Consider the following 27656-nt stretch of genomic DNA (forward strand, 5'->3'; position numbering starts at 1 on the left):
TTGTGAAACACACCTGAAAACAAGTGAGGCCACTTCTGCTCAGGCCCCCTGCCCTGCCCAGTATGCACACATCAATGGGCCGGCCCAGCGAGAGAAAGGGAGCGGCACCTCTGCCTGTGGCTAAACGGGAGGTGATGAGCGCCCATCTCCCCCAGAAAGGCCACTCGGACACCCACTGGGCCGCTGGCGGTATTCGAACAACAGAGACACCGCCCAAATCGGCCCCTAGGCTGTTAAAAAAAGCCGCCCACAGCTGGAACTCGGACCCCGCCTCTCGGACATTGCCCGAGTGCCCCCGTTACCATTCCCACGCTGTGGGCCCCTGATATCTTGAGCAGGTGGAAAGCTGGGGCAGGGCCCGCTCTGATACTCATTTCTTCCAGTGTAGGCTGCCTGCCGGAGGTGGGAGTACGGGCTCTAAGTGTCTGTGCTTCTCACGTCTTCCAGCAGGGGGCGCCCTGAGGCAATTTTCTTCGGCAGGCTTAGCAAGTCAAGAGCTTCCCGCGGCGCTGCTCAGGGCACCCACATCCTGCTGTCTTCTCGCCGTCACTGCCAGCCTCACAGGCTGCGGCTGCCCCGTGTCAGTGCAGTGCCCAGGAAGCAGCAGCCGCGGTCATGCACGGGCCTTGAGCTGCACCTCTGCTGGCTCCGCATTTCATCCCTGATGAGAGGGGACGGGCGTGCTACCCCTTGTTGAGCAAGAACATGACTGAAGCTAACGGCGCAATCAACGGCGAGGCACCTGGCGGGGCCAAAAAGAGCACTTCTGGGAAGAAAGAAGTTAAAGTAGTGATCGTTGGAGACGGGGGCTGCGGGAAGACGTCTCTGCTGATGGTCTACGCCAAGGGCTCCTTTCCAGAGGTGAGTCAGTGGAGGCCTCCCACCTTTGCGCTAACGGGGTCTCTCTCGCCGAACGCTCCTTTATGATGCTTCTGTTATACAATACATTGTCCAATTCTTCAAGTGTGGCGCTTCGTGATGACGGCCGTCGTTTTCTAAGCGCTATACCTGTTTGCAAGTAAGAGAACAACAGATGTAGGCGGAGATGAAGTGTTTTTGCCCCGAGTCACACACGTTGGGAAACTGGGCTAGGATGGAACTAGTTCTTGTATCTGCTGGTTCACCGGGCAACTTTTATCAACCCCCAACTTGTTCCAGTAAAAAAACATTGTGGTTGTTTTAACATGCTTACATTCTCACAGCGCGTGGCATTTTAGTTGCTTCGGATCAGTGTCGGATTGGGACAGAAAAATAGGACCGGGCGGGCTCCAAAATTCCAGGCAGCTCTGAATGTTTCAAGACATGCTGTCTCAGTGTGTGTGTGTGTGTGTGTGTGGGTGAGGGGTTGAGGCGGGGAGGCTCTCTTTCCTTATCACTAAAATTAAAATCTTGAACATGTTCTTGCCTTTCTCCCCATAACATACCGTTGCTCCATGGACGCTGCCTGTGCAGATATACCAGCCTTCACAAGGCGCCTTCCTCTTTATGTGAGCCCCCCCCCCCCCCCCCCCCCTTCTGACCCCTCTTCCCGTCTTCAGGCCCCCACCTGAGCCCTGAAGGAGACCGCCCCGCCTTCTTGGGGTGTTGTATGTGATCCGAAGGCTTCGCACAGAGCTTTGCCACAAGGAGGGCACAAGTCGGGGGTACACTATTTTGGGTGGACGCCATCTACTCTGCCAAGAAGTTGGGCCCCACTGAACAATGTGCTGAACTCGTCCTGGTGTAGTTTCCAAACGGTGGCGCACTCTCAGCAGCGCCTGCAGGGTGTCTGCACCCGATCAGCATAGTGGGGCTTTCTTGTCCTGACCCTGCTGGGCCCAAAACAAAGGCCGAATGTGAGGGGTCACCAGGCCTCCTTTAGCTCAAGCTTCATGGCTGGGAGCAGTCAGGAGCCTCACACCTGGAAGCAAACAAAGGCTCACACCTTGTTCTTCTTGCACTGTAAGAATGTCAGATGTGTTGGTCTTTCCCAGAATCTAAAGAAAAATGCATGTAATTTATGTAGTGCTTACTACCCCTGAGGAGGCGATGAAATAATGTAAGCTATGTTTCCTTGTATAGCATTATTCATCCTAATGCAGGGTGTCATAACGCTTTACATCACACATACATATTACATTTACAACAAATCATATGCATTTGTAAATCGTTGTACAGGATGTGTTACATAAAACAGTGGGGGATTACAAGTAGTAGAAGTCACATATCATCTTCCATAGCTCACTGTGCTATATTTAAAGGTTTATAATGCAACTGCAAGTCACATAAGGATATCTGTGTTCAAAGCAGTAACCCACTTGCATAGCTACATAAAATAAAATCTGTCATTTGCATGTTACATGATGTGCTTTGCATTAACCCTCTATGCTATTTTGAGTCAAAACTGAGGCTAGACAAAACACAGATCCAGAGTTAATTTACAATTATTATTCTCTCAGATTTAGTGGAACACACAGCTATCTCTGCAGCAGGTGCCTTACCCCCATCCGATATTTTAAAATACAGTCTTGGCAACTAATTAACCAGAACAGATTTACTGTCAGTTTTCTTCTTGTTGCCACTTTCTTTGTGGCAGAGTTTAAATGAAAATAAATATATAAGTTGAGGCCCAGATTTTGCGTCAGGGTTAGGTCACTTTTCATTCACGCGCCGTGATGTCACTTGCATACTGCCTAACTAGGTTAGTCCCCCCACTTATTTTTTTTAGGACTTGTGCCCTGGCCACAAGCACATACCTACATTTTATGATTATTTAACCTTACGAGCAGCAGGTAACACACAATTCTCTGTAACACGTGCATTAACAACCTGAACTACATTGGAAGCATTGTACCGAAAGGTGCTGGGTGCACACAGGCCATCCATTTTAAAAGAGCAACTGTTGGGCCCAAAATGTTGTTTGTACGTTGGTGCGCCAAATACCAAGCTGCGTCGTCTTGGTTCCACCTCAGGCCTCTTTAATCCACCACCAGACTCTCCCTGCTCCTGTATTTCACTCTTACAGGCTCCTCCTTTCTCCCTTTGCTGCGATTTTCCATCTTTCTCCTCCTCCCTTGTGGGTTTTCCTCTCTCTTGCTTTGAGTGAAAGTCTGAGGAGTAAAAATAAGGGCCGTTCACCAAAAATGAATGAATGCCCTTGGACCCCACCGGCTCAAATTAAGCATCGACTGCTGCAGGTGTGCCCAGTTTACTGCTAGACACATTTTGCAAGCAGGTGTAGCTGATAAGGTACATCGGAAGCCAGTGTTTTTGTTGTGATTATCCGAGGTCAACCTGAGATACCAGGTTTGAATCTTGTTGCTACCAACTCAGCCTTTCATTCTTCTAGGGTGGATGAAATGAGCACCACAGACTTCCTATTAAAATTGCCATTAAACTGCCCTACTGTAGTAGCAAGTGTCAAGTAGTAACACAATGGTAGGTGCCTCTGTAGGTCTATATAGGCACCGGTTCCTATAATTGTTAAAGGGTGTTGCTATAGGGCTTGTCCCTTACAGGTGGGCATAACTTAATCTCTAGATTTCACATTCAGCAAAATTGCCGACCTATCTCTGGCAAATCTGATGCCACCACCCTGAAAATATTTCCAAGATTAAGAGGCCTGCCAAATGTCCCTCCAGCCCAGATGTGTGCTCTCCTTCTATGCTCTATAATGGTGGCAGCAGGTGACAGCTGCCATTTTAGGAGAGAAAGCAAAGGCCGACCATATGTGTGAATGGCTCAGGCCACACCTTCCATTTTTTACTTCTATTAGAATCAAACCGCAGCACCAAATCAGGTGAATTAATTTAATAAAATTATAGCTCAGCAAGTGGGTGGGGAATTAACAGCAGCATTTTTACCTATTGTCATTTTGTGCAATATCTGTTTGCAAATTACACTACCTGACTACTCGTGAGCCATGCAGGGCCCTCAAAAATGACAAGCAGATGAGGCACAGCTTCAGGACTAAGAAGACAGCCTGACCCAGAGATTGGATATTATAGTCTGGGGGGCATTTTGGGGGCCATATTTCGGCGGCCCCTGTACAGAGTAACTTTACATTTTAATACCCACTTCCTTCTAATACACGTCAGCGTGATGCTAAACAATTCTAAATTCTATGTCGAAACTTTAAAGGATCGCACTAAAAAAGTTGAAATATATCTTGGCCGGGTCACGAAAAATCCTTAAAGTGATACGGGGTGGTGAGGCAGAGTTAGAGGGAGGCAGAGAGGTGGAGAGAGGTTCAAATAGAGAAATACAGTAGAGAGGGAAAATAGAGACAGAGTGGGGGGCCCTTTGGAAAATGGGGACACAGGGCGATTGCCCACTACGCCCATGCCTTAAACGTCCCTGTCTGGGGATGATTATATCCTAAGAAAATATTCATGAAGTATAGGAGAAAAGGAAGTGAGTATATTGGCCTGGGGTCTCCTCGCCACCTATGAGTGATACCCATCCTGGGGATCGGCTGCATGCTCTGTTTTTGCTGGGCATCAGAAATCAGAAAACACTAACTAGTGGCAATGGGGGAGAGTATGGCGAAGAGCTATCTGGTACTGGGCAACAGCACTGTCAGAAGAGTGCTGAAGGCAGCAGTGCTTAATTTGAGCCGGTGGTTTCCAGTGCTCGGCACTTAATTGTCAACACCGGGGCTGGTGACAGTCTGCCACAAGGTGGTGCTGTCTGGTTCATTTAGAGAGGACCACCACAACAGTTATTATTAATTCAATATACATTAAAACTGAACATTACCTGCCTCCCAAGCCAGCCTTATAGCTTTGGGGGCTTGAAATAGTCCGAATTGTTACACTTGTAGGAGTGTGATGGTTAGTAGTTGTGTTGTTACTATCCTCAGCAGCATGGCATGGGCAATGTGTGGTGCAAGCTGCAGTGGCCTCCTGACAAGAGCCCTGTTAGTTATATTAGATGAGTGGCTCAGCTTTACTGCCTTAGGCCCACCTCCAGTGTTTGTTCACTCCTGACAAGAGCCCTGGGACTTTTTTTTTTTTTTACCAAGTAAGCACTGGCATGCAGCCATATGATTGTCATAAGTCTACCACTCTCAGATCATGGCTCGCTAGTAGGGGCATTTGGGTGAAGTCCCACTGTGGTTTCAGTTTAAATAATAATTCCAACAAAAGTGAGTTCTGTAAAAAAAAATGTTTTACTCTGGCATCTGAGAACAGTGCATCCCACAGAAACCTATGTAAACTCTAAGATGCTAAATTCACACACCTGCTTCTGTGCACACCTGCCCCCAATTTGGAACAATTAGCTAAATCATTTCTTTTAATTTCTAATGTATTAAGCAGGCGAATACCTTAAGGTGTCCTGGTGCTAGTGAAAGAAGGGAAAGACTAAATCACAGTGCAAACTATGGACACTCAAAGTACAGTCCAGGCACTGCTTGCAGCCTCCTGACCTTTCCACGCGGTCCCTCGGGGGGCAGCAGCACTGGGCTGCCGGTCACCCGACCGAGCGCTGGCATCCGGAGAGCTGTTGAATGGGCAATCCATTACACATTAACTAAGGTAAAGGAAAAGACGCAAAGAAGTTGTCCTTCATCACACCTTTTTATTAGGTCATTCAATTTTAAAGGCATTGTGCAACAAATATGTCAAAACATTCAAAACATTCAAAAAGGGGGGCGTGGCCAAGATGGCGGGGTGAGCGGACGCTTCCTCCCGTAGCTCCTCCGGCCCGGCCAAGCTAGAGCCTTTTTCTTATGCTTTTCTCCCCCCGCTGAGGCTCAGCGCGGGAGAGGAGCGTGGCGGAACATCAGGGGCACACATCGGTGCTGTTTTGGTCCGGATCGCCCCGGGGGAACCCCCCCAAAAGTTCGACCGAGATCCAGGCACGACGACGGCGAGCCCGAGGGGCGGAGCGCATTGGAGAGCTGTCCGGGCGCCTCGGCTGGGCCTGGTGCTGAAAGTTGCGATCTGGAGGGGATCTGGCCCGCCGTTCGACGGTGACTGAAGGAGCCTTGCGGGTAGGGGCCCGACGGTGTGGAAGGCTTGGGACGGGTGCCCCGGCACTCGGATTGGTGACGGCGACACCTCGCACTGCGGAGGCCCTGACCCCTAGCCGAGGTACAGCGGACTCTCCGATGGGGTTGGACCATCTGGGCCCCTGTGCGTGACAAACGGGGGCCGGTGGTGGAACTTATTTTACTGCGGGGTGCCTCGGGGGCCCCGGCGGTGTCGCCGGGCCTGGTCGTTTTGGCCTGCTCCGCCCGGCCGCCATTTTGTCCCCGAAGGAGCAGTGGTGGCAGCCTTCGCTGGAGTCCTGGCTGCGGGATGCAGGCGACCCCCGCTACTGCTGGGCTGACTACCGGAGGGATGTGCTGTTGGGACCCCTCCGCTGCGGCCCCCTTGGTTGTCTCACACTAGCTCTTGCGGCTGACGGTGACCGGACTGGGCCGCCATTTTGTCACCTGTGACGCAGCGACTTCACTCGTGGGGGATACCCAGGTCGAGTGCTGGCCGGCGGCTGAGCATCCCTGGGGCGCCTGGATCGGTGCCCGACTGCGGAGCTAGCGATGTCTGGAAAAGGAGGCCCGAAGAAAGGGGACCGTACCCTGCCGGACATGCTTGGCAGGGCCCAGCACTTGCGGGACAGGACGCAGCCCTCACCGGGGCCCTCCCGGGCTCCGGCGGATGTGACTGGAGGGGAGCCACCCGTCACGAGGGCCTTTATGGAGGAACTGTTTAGCTCCCTCAGGGAGGACTTCCAGACATTGAAGCGGGAGGTGGCCAGCGAGGTCCGAGAAGTGCGCAGGGAGGTGGAGGGCCTTGGTGAGCGTGTGGAAGCGGTGGAGACGGAGGGCCAACAGCGATCGGAGGAGATAGTCCACCTCCAGCAGGACGTTCTTCGCCTCCGGGAACAGTGTGTGGAGCTCCAGGCCCACTCTGAGGATCTTGAGAACAGATCTCGGAGGAACAACATTCGAGTGCGTGGTGTGCCGACTGCAGACGAGGGGTCTGATCTGGGGGGCTACCTGCGGGCCCTGTTTCGAGAGATCCTGGGGGAAGCTGCGGACTTTCCCATCAGCATTGACAGGGCGCATAGGGTTGGCCGGCAGCGCCAGTCATCGGCACCTCCACCGGACATTCTGGCCTTCCTGCCCGACTTTCCACTAAAGGAGCGCATCATGGCGGAGGCCCGCAGGAAACAGCCCCTGACTTTCCGGGATCGGCCGGTGGCGCTTTACCAGGACCTCTCTGCCATCACTCTGCAAAAGCGCAGGTCCTTTAGGATTGCCACTGACTTTCTGCGCGAGCACGAGACGCCGTACTCTTGGGGTCACCCCTTCCGCCTGATTTTTCGGTGGAACGGAGTGTTACACCAGCTACGCTCCTTGCAAGACATTTGTGGGGTTCTGGGGCTCACGGCGGCGGAGGAAGAAGGAGCTACGCCGTCGTGGAGGTCCTCGGAGAGACGGAACCGGCGGAGGTCATCGAGGCGGCGCTCAGCGACCAGTGTGGGGCGCCCGGACTCCCCTACCATCAGAGCGGACATGGCAGACGCCCTGAGGGCGGCGGCCGGGGACTCGACCGGCTCCTCTAGCGTGGCCTTGACGGCCTAATATACACTCCGGGGGGAGATGTCTTTAGCTTCTTTACTTGCTTGGCCCGGGGCGGGGGGGTTGGGGGGGAGCGGTTGGAGGTGAGTGGCTGGACGTCCACTTTGTTCTTTCCTACGGACTTGCCCGTTTTGGGGCTTGACTGAGACTATGGGGTGTTTGAGTTTGGGGGTGGCTAGTTGCCAGGGTTGTGTTTTGGGTGGGGGGGGGGGGTGTTTTGGGGTTGAGAAGGTCCCGTCCGATGTTGTCTATGCCCGCTTTGTTCTGGCTTGTCCTGCGCTGCGGCCTTGCGCGCCCCACCCGTTGATTCCCTGCCCATTGCATGGCGCTCCCGACCCCCGCGAGGAATGCCGGGCCTAAAGGTTGTGACCCTTAATGTTCAGGGTCTGAACAACCCGGTGAAGCGCAGAGCGATCCTGTCGTTGCTGGAGGGGACGCAGGCGGACATTTGCCTTTTGCAGGAGACACACTTATTGCCCCGAGATTGCCACAGGATGCGCTCTGCTAGGTTCCCTACCCAGTTCTTTTCCTCGGCAGCGAACAAGACGGCGGGGGTAGCTATTCTCCTAGCGAGCTCCTTTCGGGGGGAGGTGTTGCATAAGTGTGCTGAACAGAAGGGGAGGCTCCTTGCGTATCGCATGCGCCTGGGAGGCATAGCATTTACGGTCGGCTCCGTGTATAGCCCAAACGATCACCAAGAGCGCTTCCTAGATTCCGCGCTGGTGGATGTCACTGCTTCCCCCGACCGCCACGTTATCTTGGGGGGAGACCTCAACATTGTCTTTGACTCTATGATGGACAGATCGGCGCAGCGCTTCCCGCAGACGGGGGAACTGTCCCAGGCTGGGAGGGCCCGGATTGCGGAAATGGGTTTGCACGACCTCTGGCGCTCCATGCACCCCACGGATAGGGACTACTCTTACTTCTCGCACGCACACCGCACCTACTCACGGCTGGACTACCTCCTGGTGAGTGGACCGATGCGTGCCGCTGCCACGGCGGCGGACATCGGGGTCCTGACCCTGTCTGACCACTCCCCAGTCACCGGCGTTTTCCAGTGGCCGGCGGCCTCCCCCTCTCGGGGGGTGTGGCGCCTCCGGGACACACTTCTACACAAAAAGTCGGTGGTGCAACGCATCGGGGAGGTCATACAGGACTATCTCACCCACAATAGCAATACTAACACCTCGCAGGCGACACAGTGGGCAGCATTGAAGGCCGTCCTTCGGGGGGAATTCATCTCTATCTCTGCAGCTGAGAATAAGGAGCGGCAACTGAAGAGGGAAGCGCTGACGGCTCAAGTCCGGGAGCTTGGGCAGGTCCACCGCCGTACGGGGGCGCCGAGGGTGTGGAGGCAGCTGAAGGCAGCGAGGAAGCTCTTGTCGGCTCTGGATCTTGACAGGGCGGAGTACGCCGCCCTACGTTTGAAGCATGCCTACTACACCGGGGGGGACAGATGTGGCAAGCTCCTAGCACACCGGCTCCGGGTCGCGCAACAACGCAGCGTTGTGAAAGTATTGGTGGGCGCGGACGGGGGGGTTGTCTCCGGGGACGCGGAGGTAGCGGAGTCTTTCCGCGGCTTCTACGAGGCGCTGTATGCTGAGGAGCTCTCCTTGCCACGGGATGCCGACGGCTATTTGGAGTCGGTGACCCTCCCGGTACTGGATCCGGCTCAGGCTGACCACCTGGAGCGGGACATCCATGTTGAGGAAGTGATTTCCGCTATCGCGCGGCTGAAACATGGAAAGGCCCCGGGCCCGGACGGGTACACGTCGCTCTTTTACAAGACTTTTTGTACGGCCGTGGCCCCTGTCCTTACTCGGCTATTTAACTCTTTCGCCGAACCGGGAGCCATCCCTCCGGATCTCCTGAGAGCGACGGTCGCAGTAATCCCGAAACCTGGGAAGGACCGGGCCCTCTGCGGCTCGTACCGACCCATTTCGCTTTTAAATGTCGACCTCAAGTTGTACACGGGGATTCTCGCGTCCAGGCTGAGTCCACACCTCCCCGATCTGGTGGAGGCGGACCAGGCTGGTTTTGTGCCCGGCAGACAGACGGTTGACAACACCAAGAGGGTGACGCATGTTCTGGAGAAGGCCTCAAGGATCTCGGGGGAGCGGATGTTGCTGTCTGTTGATGCGGAGAAGGCCTTCGACAGAGTTCACTGGCCGTATCTTGAGCTGGTCCTCAAGAAACTGGGAATCGGTGATAAGTTCCGCACCATGGTATTTAACTGCTATAAGCATCCTTCAGCGTCGGTGCGGGTCAATGGGTGTAGCTCTGGTGGCTTTGCCATCGAGCGCGGCACGCGGCAGGGCTGCCCTCTTTCGCCGCTCTTATTTGCCCTCTACATGGAGCCGTTTGCTCAGAGGATTCGTAATAATCCGGATGCAGTCGGGGTCCGGATGGGCCAGTACGTTCACACTGTCAGTCTCTACGCGGATGATGTCCTGTTGACTTTGGACGACCCTAGGAGGTCGCTGCCTGCTTGCCTCCGAGAGCTGGACGCCTTTGCGGGGGTGGCCGGCTTCAAAATGAATATGAGCAAGTCGATGGCATTAGACGTGTCCCTGGCTGCGGAAACCAGGAGGGATCTTCAGCGGCTCTTTCCCATGCAGTGGTCCTCGTCCACGGTGCCGTATCTGGGGATTCTGCTGGCGCCCACATTACCGGAGATGGTTACGGCCAATTATGCCTCCCTCAGCAGGAAGATCAAGGACGAGCTTGGCCGTTGGAATAAAGGCCTGCTGTCCTGGCTGGGGCGAATCGCGGCGGTCAAGATGACGGTGTTGCCCCAGATACTATATCTTTTTCGGGCCCTTCCGCTCCAACCCCCGGTGGGCTGGATACGACAAATGCAGGCTGACATCTCCCGCTTTGTCTGGCAGGGCCGTAGGCCACGCATGAAGAGGGTCCTCTCCACGCTTGCTCCGGAAGCGGGGGGTCTCGGCATTCCGGACCTCCGTAAGTACTTTCAGGCGGCGCAGCTTCGCTATCTGGTGGAGTGGAGCAGGTGGGAGTCCGATAAACATTGGCTCTTCCAAGACCAAGCAGTGGCGGGCCGCACCTTACAAGAGGTTCCATTCCTGCGCCGCGCGCACCGCCCCCCCAATCTTTACGCTTCCTTTGTTACGCGGGTCCCCCTGCGTGTGTGGGACGCGGTCTGTGAGGCCCGGGGCCTTACCACCTTCCCTTCGCCGCTCACGCCCATTGCGGGCAACCCGGACTTCTCCCCAGGGATGGAGCCGGGGGTTTTCTCCCACTGGGTGCAAGCGGGCTGCAGGGCACTCTTCCAGATCTATGGCCCGGAAGGAGTGGTTCCTTTTCAGCAGCTCCGCCAGGAGTTCGGCCTGACGGAGCTGGACAGATTGCGCTACATGCAAGTCCGGCATTGGGCCCTCCAGCCCCAGGTGCGTGCCACCGCCGCCCGTCCAATTACACCGTATGAGAGGTGGTTGGCTACGCGGACCTCCGACGCTAAATTGATCACCGATCTGTACAAATACCTACAACCTCCGCCGTTTCACTATTACAACCCGGGGAGGGAGCGTTGGCACAGGGAATTGGGTAGGACACTTAGCCACAAGGAATGGGACAAGATTGCGTATCGGGCGCGGCACTCGGCATATCACACGGGCCTTACGGAGACCTTTACTAAGGTGTCCACATACTGGTACTACACCCCGGAGAGGCTGTATGAAATGCATAAACACACTGACAAGGGGTGCTGGCGGAGCTGCGGGCAGGAAGGTACCCTTACACACATTCTGTGGGATTGCCCAGTGCTGACCGCCTACTGGAGGGAAGTCTTGGACGAGGTGGATAAGCACTTTGAGATAGAGCTGCCGCGACTCCCGGCGTATGTCCTGTTGGGCCTCCCCAATGACCTAATGTATCCACTGAAGTCCCGTAGGGGTAGGCAGATCGCAATCGCGCTGGGGTCTGCGGTTCAGAACATTCTAATCCACTGGCGCACAACCACCGTCCCCTCCATCACCGGTTGGTTGCATAGGCTCTGGCATGTGCTGGGGATGGAGAAGCTGTCGCTGACGGTCGCGGGGGAGATAGACCAATTTGAAGAGCTGTGGCAACCCTTTCTAGCGCTGCTGTCCACTGAATTCCGGGAGCTCACCTGCCCGAGGTATCTTAGGCTTCTTAGGCTGACGCCGCCGGTGACCCCGGCGGACTAGCTTACATGTGAGACGGGGACCCCCCGGGGAGGGGGGGGGGCGCGGGGCTTCCTGGTTAGGATCACTCTGATGCGGGACCATAGGACGGGGGGGGGGGGGGGAGTGTTGTTGTTTCGTCACTGGGAGGATGGGGGATGGGAAGGGGGGGGATTGTGTTCTGCTGGGGTGTTGATGGGGGGGGGGGTTTTACTGCTTAGATTTGGGGTGTCGGATGCGCGTGCGGGGATTCCACAGCTTGTATTTCTAGCTCTCATTTACTGTGTTTTTTCCCCTGACCCACCGCGCTACCTATTGCCAACCCTCTGGAGTTGCACCCTTTTTCTTTGACTGTATTCCATGTATCCTGCCCTCCTATCCCCCTCCCCCATGGTTTGTTTTTGTCTCAATAAAAACGTTTTAAACATAAAAACATTCAAAAAAGTGTGTTTCATTAACATACACAAGATATTCCCGTTAGTACATCAGACTATATGATTGCACTAAAAGGCATTTATTAGCCGGGGTAGTTTTCAAGCATTCACCCCCACCCCTACCACCAATGCCATTAGTGAACCAAGAGGCACGTCATTTGTCATGTGAAGCCTCTGGGCGGCTTGGGTTGTGAAAAAACTTGATGGTTTATTAAATCAAACACAATGAAAGGTTTTGTACAGTGCATATTCTGAATTAATGTATTTTAAGATGCTCTCATGTGAGATAATGAAGAGAAAGGAGGAGTAGTGAAATAAAATAATTGGCTAAGATCAGGCCATTTGATCCCAGGGTTTCTGGTTTCAAGTTGTGCAGTTTAACCACTAGTTGGGTATCCCTTTCCCTCTCATATTTTACATCAAAGGTTAATGCTTTGTCTTTAATTCTTAGAAAATGAGGTTAGAGTGTTGGTGGCAGACAGAAGCCGCATGAAGGCTCAGTTCAGTTTGGGCTCCAAGAGAACCTCGAGCCAGAGGGGGGTATCTGGCTGGACCGTGGCTCAAGCCTTCTGTGGCTCGTCCACCTTTATCACATACTGGCAATTAAGGGAACAAAGGCAGAGGAAGGATATGATTTGACTCTGAAAATATCTACACTACTGTCCACACCATGGACATGCTTCAATTCCCCTATGTCCACCTTACACCACCCTAAAGGTCACACTGCTACCATCAATGCGGCCCTCGTTCATGGCACAGACCATACTTCTTGACCCCATGTAAAATGTTTGTGAGTACCCACGGTGTAAACAGATGCGGTTTTAGCATCCTATCATACTTGAGCAGATGGGATTCTGAATTAATAAAAAGAGGGAGACTGTTCCAAGTCTCGGCTCTAACTATAGAGAGAGCACGGTCCCCATGTGAGATTTATTTTAAGCAAGTGACCGTCACTTTAAAATAATTTGAAGAGAGCAAGGGACAGGCAGGCTCATTAGCTAAATAAAGCTCAGACTTAATTTTTGGGTTGAGAGCAGAAAAGAGCCCTATGGATGTTTTTTTGAATAGCAAGCCAGTGAAGAATGAAGAAACTATGAAGAAACAACTCAATAGAGGGCCCAGGAGCTCCTGTTTGTGGGGTGGCTAAACTTATCAGGTTGTACTGTCCAAAATAACTAAAATAGAACAAACCTACAAAAAAGCGATTTGGGAGGCGAAACATAATTCCAGAATGGGCCTTTGGATCAAATTACTTCATGCAAGTAAGCAAACAAGTTCCAAATTATTTTTGGCTGAAATAAACAAACTGATCAATGGGCAGAACCAGCACCACAATGTGGATATTCCAGAAGAGGGCTGATCAATGCATATCGCTACAGTCTTCAATCTAGTGGGTCAGGACCCTCCATCTCCGTTTCCACATGCCGAGTCTGCCCGGGAGAAGCAAGAAAGCCTGCTCCCGCCAGAGGCGGATTATCTACCGATCAGCAATAAACAGGTAGCCCAAACGCTGAAAAGGCTCCCGTTGGAGGAAGCTCCTGGGCTCAACGGCCCATCAAACACATTATTTTAAAAGGATGTTGGTTTCTTGTCTTTGCACTTAACTCCTCTGTTTTAATTATGACACGGTATCAAACACTATCCTGGAATCCTGGCGTGGCAGTATCTTTCAGCCTATTTACAAATCGGGGAAATGATAAAATCTGTCTAATTACAGATTAATCGCCATAACAGATGTAGAAGCCAAGATCTATGCCTCAAATTTGCTCATTGACTTGGAGGACTGGGTTTACCGCACAAACATAATTCCGATAACCCAGACTGGCATCAGGGCAGGAATGAGCAATCTAACAAATCTGTTGGCGTTTACCCTCTTGGTTGACCAAGCAACTGCCAAGTCCTGTAAGCTGGTCTCCTGTTCTATAACCCACCTTCGATAAAGTTCCGAGAGCCCACCTGTGGTAAAAATGGCAAGGTAGTGTGCACTGGTGAAACTACTGGAGGCAATTCTCAACCTATACATCAACACGTGGGTTCAAGTTAAGATAGGAGACGGCCGTAGAAGCACCAAAAAATATTTACGAACATTGGTCTAAAACAGGAGTGTGTTCTTGCATTCTGCTCAAGTGTAGGGAGATCCACCTTGATTTGGCACGACACAAATCAGAAGCCTGCAATATGCCGACGATATTGTCCTCCTCATCAAAACTCCAATTGTGCTGCAGCGGTCTTTAGAACAAGTATTATGGTATATCAACAGTCTGCAACTGAGCCTGAACTACTGCAAAACTAAGGTTCTCCCCTTCAGATGTTGAGGTAGCAACAGGCAGCCCAAATTTACTTGGTGGGCAGATGGCAACGTCTTAGAATTTGTCAAGACCTATAAATATCTCAGCACCCATCTGCATTCCAACTTAACTTACAAATTGCTTCTAGAATCTAGATGAGTCATTGCTAACAAACTACTGTTTGCATTTAAAATCTTGAAACACAAGACACAAAACACCTCAACGTCTTGTCGTCTTCAGGTCGTGGGAGCCAAATTCTTGCCTTCAATATCTTTCGGCTTGGAATTGCTTAAAGGGAAATATACTGCAACCGTAAACATCTTACAATCAAGCTTCTTTAAAAAACTATTTTCGATCCCCCTGTGTGAGAAAGTGGCTCTGTATATACTATTCCCAAATAGGTACAGTGTGTACAGAGTCCACAGTCCCCAGAGGTTTGACAGAGGCTAAAGTTAGATATAACCTTACTCTCTAAAGTGGTAGCTTGGTCGAGCAGTAAGGCAGTATCAGAGGACAGTGTAAAGCATTTGTTGCACACACTCAGTCAGCAAATGGTCTCACACACGCAATAACTGAACTCTAGGCCAATGGTTTATATAAAAAAATATATGTCTGTTTTTATTTTAGAACCAACAATTGGTATTAAAATATACTTTCTCAGAATGAGATGCTTTAGGTAAATACTTTTGCAATATGCAATTGACTTTTGTAAATACTGGTTACAGGTTGTTGCAATAAGCAACACAATTTCAAACACAATAATACATTGAGCTCAATGGAAATTTTAAGTTATTTGCAATAGATTACATTCAGGATTACTTTTGTAATTCCAGGACTGGATCCTACATTCAGTCCTGGGACAGTTCTTAGAAACAAGTGATAAAAGTCGACTTGGTTACTGTTGTGATTTTTAGGAAATATTTAGCTATTTTAAAAGTTGACACAGAAGAAATTTCATAGAAAAACAGTCAATGATTCCCTACGGAAGAAAATTCAAGTTGCAGGTAAAGTAGTTTCTCGTTACTTTTGTAATCCAGTAGTGGGCTCCTAGACTCAGTACTGGGATCTCTATCTAAAACAGGTAAGTAATTGCGTTTTCACAGTTAGCACGATTTTTAAAGAATATTTAAAGTTTGCAAAAATCGACACTTAGAAGAAATTTCCCAGAAAAACAGCCAATGGTTTCTTATGGAAGAAAATTGGGTTACTGGTATGTATGGTTGTGAATATTTTTCAGGTTCAGTGCTGGGCACCAAGATCCAGCACTCGGATCTCTTCTAAAAGCGGGTGAGTATTTTCGTTTTCGTTACTCGGCTGATTTTTGGTGAATATTTTAAATTTTAGAAACCATTCAATGTTACCCTATGGAGAAAATTGAGTTATCGGCTGTTGGGTAAGTACTCAACTGGCAAAGTTAAGGTTCTGGGCACAGACTCGGGGGTCTCCCGGGATCAGGTAGGTACAGTTATTACACCCTCAGCCTTGCAGGGGCAGCCGGGTGCAGAGTGAGTTAGGCCCAATGTTATCCTATGGGAGGCAAGGGGGCCTTGGTTGGTGGTTGCTGACTAGCAGGCCACGCGGCTGTGGGAGCTAGGCTCCTGGTCACTTGCTCAGGGCAAATGGGGAAGTAGATAGGTGTAGAGGTTACACTGCCAGGGCCACTCGGGCAGCTGGGTGCAGGGTGCTTTTGAGCCTTCGGGCGCTCAATTGATTTCAATGGGAAAGCTCCTGGTTGGAAAAAGGCTGCAAGCTAGGGGACGAAGATTCTTCAGGTGCCACCACCACTTCGAGAGGTAAGTTGGGTAGTTGGAGGATAGGTAGGTACCCAGGTGTTGGGCACAGGAGGCCACAGGGCGCCGGGTGCAGGGGTGCATTTTGGTGTCGGGAAATCTTACCCTCTGTTGATCGTGGTTGGGGGGGGGGGGTACCTGGTTCTGAGGCTGCAGGCGTCGTCAGGAGCGTCGAGGGAAGTCCTTGGGTGCCGGATTCAGGGTCACAGTTGCCGGGGGGTCGTCTTCGTGGTCTTTGTTTACTCCGGCACAGGCCAGGCTTGGCGGGTGCAGTGTGTGCAGGGTTCGCGGGTCCGGGCTGATGCCAGGGATTAGAAGCAGATTTTGAGCAGAGCCTCTGCTCATGGGAGTCCCAGGTGCTTAGAGCCAAAAGGTAGCCAGGTCCTTCGGGGTTTGTGAGGTTGCTAGCCACAAGGGGTGCCGGGATGTAGCAGGAGCAGGTTCGAGGGTCAACAGGCCGGTAGGGCTGGGGCCAAAGCAGTTGGTGTCTTCCTCTTCCTAGCAGCTGCACAGCAGGTCTTCTTTCTTCTTGCTCTTCTTTGTATTCTGGAATCTGGGGAAGGAAGGTTTAGGGTGCCCCTAAATACTAGATTTAGGGGTGTTACAGGTAGGTAAAGGGCAGGGACCAATGGGTCCCTGTCCTGGGGTGGGTACACCTCCTATTCTGCCACTCTCCTGTGGGAGGGGGGCAGTAGCCTAGTCCTGATTTGGTAGTGCCTCCCATCTTCAAGATGGTGAGTGCCCGGAGATGTGCTTCACCTCGCCTCCCCCACCTGAGGGGTGGGGTTGGCAGGCTGGCACATCCCCTGTCCTGATTTGGGGTTTCCGGCCAGGCTTCCTGCCAGAGTGGGGGCTGCAAGTGGCCTGGGGAAGCTCACAGAGGCGGCATGCCTTTGAAGCTTCCCCCTGCCCATCCTGGGGGAGGAGACCTAGCACCTCGCCCAGGATGTGCATTGTTGCAGGCCCAGGAGAGCAGGGACTCTTCTACCCAGGGGTCCAGCAACATGTCTGCTGTGTGGCAGCCTAGGCAGCCTCTCAGACCAGATGTGGATTGTAGGTTAGGTTTCAGGGGGCATCTCTAAGATGCCCTCTGTGGTGCTTGGTACATTAAATCCCACACTGGCATCAGTGCAGGTTTAATGTGCTGAGAAGTTTGATACCAAACTTCTCAGTCTTCAGTGTTGCCATTATGGTGCTGTGGAGTTCGTGTTTGACGAGCTCTCAGAACCATGTACTCTTAAATGGCAGCACTGCTCTTACAGGGCCCAGGAATGGACCTGGGTAATGTAGGGGCACAGGGCTCATGCTCCTTTGCCCACACCACTGACATAGGGCACCCAGCTAGAGGAGTGGCTGATGTATACCAGGGCAGTGTAGGTGGTGGGCACGGCACACAGGGATGTGTGCCATGTTGACTCTTTGTTTTGTCTTGTACCCAGACACTCAGCCTGCAAGGGTAGTCTGTTTGTGTTAGGGTACAGGGCCTCTAAGGGTGGCACAATGAGTGCTGCAGCCCTTAGAGGCCTTCCCTGGTCACAAGGCCCTGGGTACCTAGGGTACCATTTACCAGGGGCTGACATGTGGCCAGGGCATGCCAATTTGGGTTTGAGGTTTTTGTAGGGAAGGAAAATAGGCCCTGGGCACCTGATTGGCAGGAGTCCAGGGCACACTCAGTCAAAGTACATTCAGCAATTCAGCAAAAAGTGGGGGCATACCATGCAAGAAAGGTGCCACTTTCTCACACGCTGAAAGTCTCGCAAGCCCACATTAGACTTCAGTTTGGTATGTTCCATCAGGGCCAACCAAGCAGGTTGCCCTGGTTAAATTCTGCTGGGGCATGAGGGCAGCCGGAGTTAATTCGCTGACACAGCAGTGTTGGGTGGAAATAGAAAGACAGGCCCGCATAAAGAACTCTGTGTATGAGCACTACAGCACTCCATTGCAGCTCTCCGATTAGAAGATGCCTGGCTCTCCCCTATGGACTATGCTCTTTTTAAATGTGTTACAAATAAAGCTGCCAAAGTTTCATCAATTGATAAGGCTACTGTGGCAAGCAAAGAGCATTCATGGGCAGGTATGCCATCATACGCAACTTGAGGTTCCCAACCATATCTATCAGCACACTTCTCGGAGGCAAGGAAACGCAACCTCATGTTAATACGCCTTGGTGTGTTCACGTTGAAAGATCTTACGCCCCCCATGGAAACAGCACTGGACCACTTCAGAGGGCCGGCTCTGTGGCCAAAACAACGGATCTTTGCTTCATCATCCGTGTGTTTGTCTGTCTTTGTTAACACACAGACAAAGACTCTTATGCCCATCACTAAGAGTTCTGCAAATCAGGTAGTGTCGACCAGCTTTTTTTTTTTTTTTTTTTACTGGGGGGAGCCTTAGTCCAATTGGCATGCAAGGCAGTGAAATTCTTGAGCCTGGCTGCAAAGGAGCTGGAAAAATCTAGCACATGACTCTTGGACTTGTGTTTCTAGCCAGTGGTTTTCCTTGGAGGTAGTTGGCACACACCACTTGTACACAGGTTTCGTCATTATTTTAACATTGTATTCTAGCTTCACTACCAGGCCGGTGATTGTCGCACCCACAAACTCTAAGCCTATTGATTCCTTTAGAATCTTCTGTCAGGAAAATAGCACTTTACTCAGGCTATTATAGCACCTTATGGCAACATGTTTGCACAGCACAGTGGCACTTTACAATTAGGTAACAGAGGGGTTTCTCACTAGAAGCAGGCATTGGTTTATTTTTATTATATTAGATGTAGCATTTTAATTGAGTGTATTCAATTATTATTGGGTGCGCCTCCATGGCTCAAAATCCAACTTGATAAAATGCACGGTTGAGCTGTTTTCTCAATTGAGATGTTTTAATGATTATATTGTAGTATTGTATTACCATGGTAATATTTTAATGTGTTTTATATGTACATGTAATGGTCTTAATTAACTATGCATGAAGAAAACATTGCGGTACAATTTAGCAAGAATAGCAAGCCAGTGAAAAGAACAAAGAATAGGAGATGCACTAGAGAATTTACTAGAATCTATAGCAAGACAAGCAGTCGCATTTTGAATAAGCTGCAGTTTGTGAATAGAAGAAGGAGCAAAACCAATGTAAAGAAAATTGCATTTGTCCAGTCTATTTAGAATTAGCGACTACACTTAATTCTGTTCAGAAGATGAAGGACGAAAGGAAATCATTTTTTTATAACTTTGAGTGAGCTTTAAAATAAGGTCTTTAAAAGAGAGGTTGGAGTCAAACATGACTCCCGGGTTGCAAACCAATAACACCAGAGTAGGGCACATGCCCAAGGAACTGCACCACCAACAAGAGGACCAGATCGCAGGATTCCCAAAAACTCCAAACTTCTGCCTTATCTGTAGAAAGGCATAAAGAGTTGGCTTTCATCCCTGGAACTAGTGGGTAAAGGCACTTTTAGCCCTTTGTCCGAAGAGGATACAAGGGGTCTAGAGCTTTCAAGATAATCTGTGTCATCTGCATAAGCTTAAAATGTCAAACCACAAGATGCAATGAGATTGTCAAGCAGACGCCCATAAAGATTATAAAGAGTAGGATTCACAGTGGTTCCCGGTGGAACTCTACGTGAAATAGGTTTAAACGTGGAGCAAAATTTAGCCTATCCTAGCACATCTCGAAAAAAAGTACCTTGTGCATTAGGTACTCATGCCCCTTGCCCACACTCAAGCCCAATTCCATGACCAACATTAAATGCTTTTAATTGAATTTAATTGAAGCTTCAAACCAGAGCACACTGAGAAGACATTGGTAACTCGACCAAAGAACATTTTCATATCCTTAGAGATGGTAACTCCTAGCCTAGCTACAAGCCTCCAGGTGCCTCAGACAACTGGTGAAGCAACCGCCTGGCATTCTTCACCAACAAAGAGAAGGAATCTCTTTCCCTGCCTTTGGCCAGATGACCCTCACCCAACAGTGTTACAACAAACAAATGATGGACGGAATACTGACTATGCAGACATTCTCCCCCAGTCAAGAGATCTGGGTTAAATCCATCACCCAACAGTACCTGCCTGCTCTACCCCTCTTTGCTAGTTTTCCGCAGTCGTTGATATTCGAGAAATCTTGATGTTCTTCAAGAAACTTCCCTGTCATTATTTGTATTTATTTGATTCACTTTTGCACCAAAAGGTAACTCATGGGATGGTGGTTAGCCTGTATTTCAGTGTACTCTTGCCACACATTCTACAGGTAATCAAACCCGACCTCCGTAGCATGTGCCGTTCTGTAGCACTATCAGTTACTTGGTGAATTTTCGTACCGACATGAATGGACCTTATTTCTCCATCCACAGGCATTGAGATCCTTTCAAAGAGCAGACACCTATGCTTCTTCCCTCTATTTGAAGGCTACATATTGGTGACCAAGCTATGTCCCTGATTGGTCATTGTGAAGCTATGCTTCCAGGGGCCTCCTTCCTCCCCACCTAGTGTGACTCACTCACATAAACACTGACTACATTTTAGTGAATTTGTGACTGTAATCAGGCTTGTCCACTCACTCATGCACCCTAATACAGCACTGGTGGCTGAAACTGCCAGGCAGGAGGCATCTCACCTCCCACACTTCTAAGGTGCCTATCCCGTGCAACAGCCCATTTGCCCACTGAGCCCCACCATCAAACCTACAGCCAATTGGCTGCACACGGTGGAATTGGGCAATGGACATTCACTGGCATCCTTACTAGAGGTGGGGTAGAGCCAGAGGCTTAAGGATTTTCAGATTACAGCTGCACCACCTGCCGCAAAGCACTGATGTGACATGATGCAGCACCTTCCATTCCTTGCGCCTGGTCTGTGCTAGTCTGTGTCCAGTGCAGTGTACCATCCCTTGCACAGTGCTGGCTGCTACTGCCCCCTAGTCATTCTAAAACGATGTTCACAAAATTGACCCACCACACCTCAAAACTGGCGCAAAACACGTCAGAACTGGCCCGCACTTATCCACAACTGTCCCATCATGCCATAAAATGTCCCACACTTACTCACATAGCTGGCACACACATACACATACATACACATATATACACATACATACACACACACACATATACATACATACATACACACTCTGTGATGTCAGAGTGGCTCCTCCGGCACTGCCTAATTACTTAAAAAGGAAGGGCGGCTCCTTTATCGGGGCGGAGGAGCGTCACCCCACTTAAAAGCCCCCGAGCCCCAATGGAAATTCATTCCCATTTTTTTTTTAATCTTCACGCCCTGAACCAAGTTTCAGAACGGGGGCAGGGCTTACTGAGAACAGCAGCAGGGAGCAGGGTGGGCTGTTTGTGCACTTTTCAAAGTGCACATGTCCCTTTGGCCGGCCGACTTAAGACGCCAGCCAGACATGCGCACTTTGAAACCTTTAAGCCAGCGGTTTTAAGACAGCTAGGTTAGAGCAAGCGCAGGCCTCCAGAGCGCTGTGGAGTGCCAAGTGAGGCAGCTTCCTCTAATCAGGGCGCTGCTGTCACAGCATGAGACCAGCACCAGGATTGGGCAAGGGAGTTTCCTGGTGGCTGGGCTGCAGTCGCAGGAGGTCCGGAGCAGGGGGTACTGTTGGAAGGTAAGTTTACTTTTATTATATTTTAAGTTTATTTGCTCGCTCGCGCCCGTTTATTTTTATATCCTTTATTTTTATTTGAGCTTGTGCGCCCGCCCCCTCCCCATTGATGCCAGCCGCCACTGTTAAAAAGGAAATCCGTCTGCGGATAATTTTGAGGTACTTATGTCATTCAGAGCTAGCCCAAAACAAGGAGATTCATTAAACCATGAAGAGCAAAGTGAGTTACTTTTCTAGATGCTGGTAAAGTGCATAAGTTGGTGTAGTACAACGTTTGGACAGGCTTGGTCCAACATCTATGAATACATTTTTGGGCACAGTATGGGGACCTGTAAAAGTGTGGTGAATAATACCCACTCTGCCTCTCCCTTCTGATGGCCCTGGTTTCTGGGGCCTAATGGCTCACCCTGAGCGAAGGGAATCACTTGCAGAATGTGCCCTGGTGCTAGCCTTTTATCATGACTGAACCACATATAAACCACCAGTTCTATGCCTGCTGTATTCCATTGATAAGCCAAAAGAGAAGCAAAGCGTCAGTATTTGGAACTGCATAAATGAAAACAGATTTGACTAAAAGTACCATAATGCTATGAGGTGGGTCAGTAGAAATGAAGTCAGACATGCTTTGACTTGCTGGAGTCACACGCCTACAAATGTCTTGTAGCCCCTGGTTTGTTTGGGTCTCCATCTAAGTTCATTTTTCTAGTCAAATTAAATGTACCACTGTATGTAAAGTGCACAATGCTCCTGGCCTCTAACACTAACAAAGACCTTTTTGATAAGAAGTAAGATACTCTTAACCTCAATGTGTGGGCTCCTGCCCATTGTCAGTTCCTCATTTGAACACAACATGTTCCTCATTTTCACAGTTTAGTGTGCTGGGAGCTGACAAGCTGCCTGAGTCACAGGTGCATAGACTAAAAAGCTTTTGTAAATATGCGTGCCCTTTTTTAGGGTTCACATAAGAAGTGACGTACGCCTATTTCCATATAACATCAATACAGTATTTAGACAATGAGTATTTTCCGCGTTTGCATGGTTCCATAATTGCAATTTTTTTATTTTATTTGTTGTAAGGATTCTTCAAAACTTTTTATAAATTGCTATATTGTCTATTCCTCTGTTAGTATTCATAAATGTGAATTTCATGTCCTTGGCCTCTCATCTGACACTCTTCTTTTCGTGGCTGCATCCCTTGGAGCTGCACCCTTTCACACTCACTCGCACTCTACTCATGCACACATGTTCGTAAATAATGGGTACCTAACCTGGACAGGAGTACGCTCCTGCATGTGTAACTACGTGTTTTTGATTTTGCGAAAGGTGTGTCAGCTAGTCATGATGCATTCTGCCTTCTGTTCCAGTCGTAAATCAAACCTACGCCGGAAAAAAGCTTTAGCATCCACCCCACGTCTACATTTAAAACTATGACGTAGGAGATGCGATGCAATAGCTCAATCTAATTTTTCATTTGTTTAATATATGTGTGGACAAATGAGGTGCCTCCAAGCTAATTTGGTTGTAAATTAGGATCCTAAAATAGGGTAGGGGAACACTCTCAAAAAGTGTGCATTACTTAAAAACGTAGAGTTTGCTTTGACTCATGCCTGAATTGTGGGTCACCTGCTATTTGATGTGGTTTCTGTGATGAAGACTACTGCCTAATCACCATGCTTTTCCAGTGTTGACCTCCAAATGACAAATCGAATGTCAAATAATTTGTTCCATGTCATCATTAGCCACTTTTTCTCTGCTTACATGACTCGTTTGGAAATGGCTCCTGTCCTTGGAAGCTGGTGTGCAAACTAAATCCAATTTTTTTTTTTTTTGAGTGAACAATCATATTGACATACACAGCTGCTCGCCTACAACCCTGAGGCCGGCTGCTTTGTCACTGATAATCGCTACACATCTCCGCTTATCCCACATCCCGGAGGTCGGGCATCACTGTCCTCCAATGCAGTAATTTGACATATCTATCAATGAATGCAGCCCTGCATGTAACTAAATCCAATTTTTAACTGCAGAACATAAAATGGTTTCTGCAAAACAAAAGACTAGCACACCTGTTTACATTCAAGTGGTGATTGCACCAAACAACATGATGGAAGGAATGCTTGAATTGATGTCAATCAGTGGAAATTGCTGGGTGTCTCATTCCAGTTCATCGTTTTTCACTCAGTAAGCCACTCTACAAAGGGACCTGTGTCGCATGCAAATCAGTCTTATTCCTGTTGAAATAGGCAGAGTCCAGTCCGAACGGCCAGGCCTGGTTTCCTCCAGATGGGACCACAAACAACCCAGGCTGGTTTCCACCTATTTAGGCCTCGTCGGTGAGAAATGGCTTGAGTCGTGTGGCACAGCGAGCACGGGACCCATATCTAGGCATCCTCGTTGCATTTAGGGCATCTACTGCAACAAACAAGATAATGGAAGGAATGCTTGATTTAAGTACCTCAGCCTAGCGGTAATTACACATAAACTAAATACTAAATGCACTAGGGCAGGTATTTGCCTGGTTTCTCCTGGCAAATGTGAATGGAAAACTTTCCAGATTATCATGGGGTAAACTTAGTAGTAATTGCTTCTGCAAAGAAGCAAGTGCTGTTTCCACTATCTTTTAAGTGCTAACATACGCACAAATACAGTTTGCCGCTGTTTTCAGGTCGCGTTTGACAGCACAGTCTGTCTGTGACCTATTTATACCAATCTTTTCAAATATGCCCCTCGGCCATTGCCCGAGTGCCCGCCTTACCAATCCAACCCTGGCTGTGGCTCCTCTCAGAGGACTATTTCCCGCTCGCTGGTATTGGTAGTTGCCTGAAGAACTATTTCACATCACAAAAGTACGCTGCGTAAACATACGTTACATTCTTTATTTCATAAATGCTTTTCGTACAGAAAACCCGTTTTTTTAGTTTACTTTATATAATGTTTTAGTCGGGATTCAAAATGCTCGCCAGACTTATTGGCTTTGTCAGGGGGTAACCTGCAGCCCCTGCGGCGTATGAGTGACCCCAACCCTCCAGGGGCCCCAGCCTTTCAGGGGGCCCCCTGTTCATCCGAAGGTCAAGCAGTATCTATAAGAAATAGGAGACTCGGGGGGCCTCATCCCATTCTGTAGGAGGCCCCCGTCATTTTGAATGACGCCACTGGACTTTGTTTGTTAACCCTAGTGCGGGGTGTAAATGATGAGGTGGCCCCTTAATTTAATAATAGTTTCTAATCGGTAGATTTCAGATTTTTCCAATTTCTCTCTTCCAATCAGAGTAGATGTGTAACGCTGTTATGCAGGGTACCTATAGGAGATCATTATAGGTAACTCTCATTTAAATATTGTGCAGCATTTAAGGAGCCCGGTTGGTGTGCAGGAGGCGGCATGAGCAGGCCTCTTGGTGGTAAAGCGCCTGAGGCCGGCCACGGCACCGACACTGTGGTTTCCTCTTCTTAGAAGGGAGGCGGAAGAGGTCAGGCCTGGCTGAGATGTGTCAGTATCCGTCGAGATCTCACGTGGCGGATTTAAGGAGCCGAGCTCCGCCCCGCCAGGACCCAGCGGCCTCTTTACCCAGCCCCTCGTGTTACTGCTGAACAGGCGGACTGCAGCCGAAGTTAGTGCTTCTGGGAGGTACCCGAGGCCCACTCCAGCTGTCTCATTGTGACTCGCTATGTCTGAATTCCCTGCTCCCATCCATCCATCCACTACAAACCCCCCCCCCCCCCCCCCATACCTTCCATCCCACAAACTCCAGAGGACCACCTGCCTTCACACCTGCTAAAGCGCCTGGATATCCTGTCCGGTGATTAATGCGCTATACAAATAGACATAACATGACATAACATTGTATGTCCACACTCCTTCTGTTATGTCTGTATTCTCCGACCATTTGCAGACCTGCCAACACACACGGTGCCACTTATCGGCTCTGCTCACACGGTCCCCTGTGAGGAATGATCTGCTAGCTGTAAAATCTGATTTCCCTACATTTCTCCACATCTCACCCTTCAGGCCTCTTCCCCTGCACGATCCCTACCCAGCATGCCGCATTTATCTTTGGGTCTCTATCGCTCCCTCAACATAGCTGATTTCTAAGTGTGCTCGTGTGCAAGTTCCTTTAGCTCCATGTTGCTTGTCCAAGTTCCTTTTGGCCCCGCCCCCATCTTGTGGAGGCACCCTGCAAAGTAGAAGCAACCTCGCCCTGTGCTGTTGTGTAGTGTCCACCACTTCCACAAATAATGCAAGTTATAGAAAGCTGTGAGTACTGCAACAGCAGGATAATGTGACCCCCCCCCCTCCCACTATCCTTTCATTATACAAATACAGGATGTTCTGTTTTTATGTTTCTTCTAGTCTTGCAGTCTCTGTCCATCCCCTGCCTAGATATCCTCTCTTTGAAACACACTGTAATCGGCACGCTCAATTAACATTACCATTCATTGCTTAATTTGTGCCGGTCGGCACCGGCACTCCACTTGGGAACCAGTACTTATTTCTCATCATCAGACTTTGTCCCGAAGCAAGAGAGATAAAGTCAGAAATGGGAGTAAGAGAAAGCTAGGGAAACAGTCACAGAGGGAGAAAGGGGGATGAATTGGAATCCCCAAGAGTGAGATAACGAGGTAGGAAGTGAAGGATGGGAAATAAAAAGGCAGTGGTGAAATCAAGACCCCTAGCCTTGGTAAATAGAATTTTGGGAATTCAACAACCCTGGTTGCGGGCCGGGTGGGCATACGGTGGTACAAATTAAGCACTGGCTCCATTAAGATTTTGGATGGTGAGGGCAGGGTTCGGTACAACTCAGTGGCCATATTTTATTTTACCAAGGAGTATGCCTTGCCTAGCTGCAGGATAAGATGGCAGTGGTGTCTCTGATGCTCCCACCATGGACCCCCTTTCACCCCCAAGCATTTTACTGTGTTAAATGTGCTGAGGCAAGAAGCACAATCTCATGTGTGAAAATCTTCTCTATGATCCAGAAGGACCCTTGGATTCCAATGGATTATCATCATTTTAAGAAGAGCTGACCTTATGTATCTTTTCCTATAAGCTTCATGACCTGGATCGACAACGAGACCCCATGCAGCATATGTGTGCTTGCTGTGGTGGGGAAGCGTGTCCACGCATCTTCTGAGGGAGTCGAAAGGTGGGCGGCGTGCAGTACAGTAGATGGGCCCTTGATCATGGCTAGGGCTGCGGATGCCCCCTGCAGTGGAAGAAGACGATGAACTGAGCAGCGGAGTTCAGGGTGTCTAAAGGTGGATCCCTAGTCAACCTGTCAAGTGAAAAAGGTCTGTGGTTACTCTAAAGTTTATGTAGATGGCCCTACTCAGCCACGCCCACATTCAGAGGTTAGGGAGGGCTGGCTTGAGTCACCAGTCCTTGACCCAGTAAAGGAGAAGGAGGGGCCAGTCCAGCTCACATTAAGATCAAGAATAGGTCCACGCCATTGGCGAAGTTGTGGTTCATAAAGTGCTCGCAGAGACCCTACTATTTGATAATGACTCTGAGGTCAATTCAATCCAGAAGCCCAGCACCATAGAGTGAAGAGCAGTCTAGTCAGCACAGCCTGGCCTAGATCTAGCTGATTGACAGGAAATAGCCCAGTTATTCCCTTACATACATGCCCTGCACTTGTGGCGACTCGGGTGCAAAACCTATCTGCAGGTTTCTGCCTCTTGGGAGTGTGAACTAGGGGTGGTAAGTGTACGTCCATCTTGGAAGAGTCAGGTGATCAGGAAATGGATAGGATCTGGGGGCTAGCGCACAGCAGAAAAAATGCATCATTAAAAAACTTTGTCCATAG

General features: G+C 49.9%; 1 protein-coding gene across 1 annotated transcript in view; it reads left to right on the forward strand.

Moving 5' to 3' along the window:
* Window positions 1-492: 492 nt before the first annotated feature.
* The window catches only part of RHOF (ras homolog family member F, filopodia associated), a 196006-nt gene continuing 168842 nt past the window's right edge, over window positions 493-27656 (forward strand). Inside the window, exon 1 of the mRNA XM_085633396.1 lies at window positions 493-861. Coding sequence (XP_085489522.1) covers window positions 706-861 — 156 coding nt within the window. The 5' untranslated portion in view covers window positions 493-705. The remainder of the gene's footprint in view (window positions 862-27656) is intronic.

The sequence above is a fragment of the Triturus cristatus genome, chromosome 11 (genome assembly GCF_964204655.1).
Source record: "Triturus cristatus chromosome 11, aTriCri1.1, whole genome shotgun sequence".
Taxonomy (NCBI): domain Eukaryota; kingdom Metazoa; phylum Chordata; class Amphibia; order Caudata; family Salamandridae; genus Triturus; species Triturus cristatus.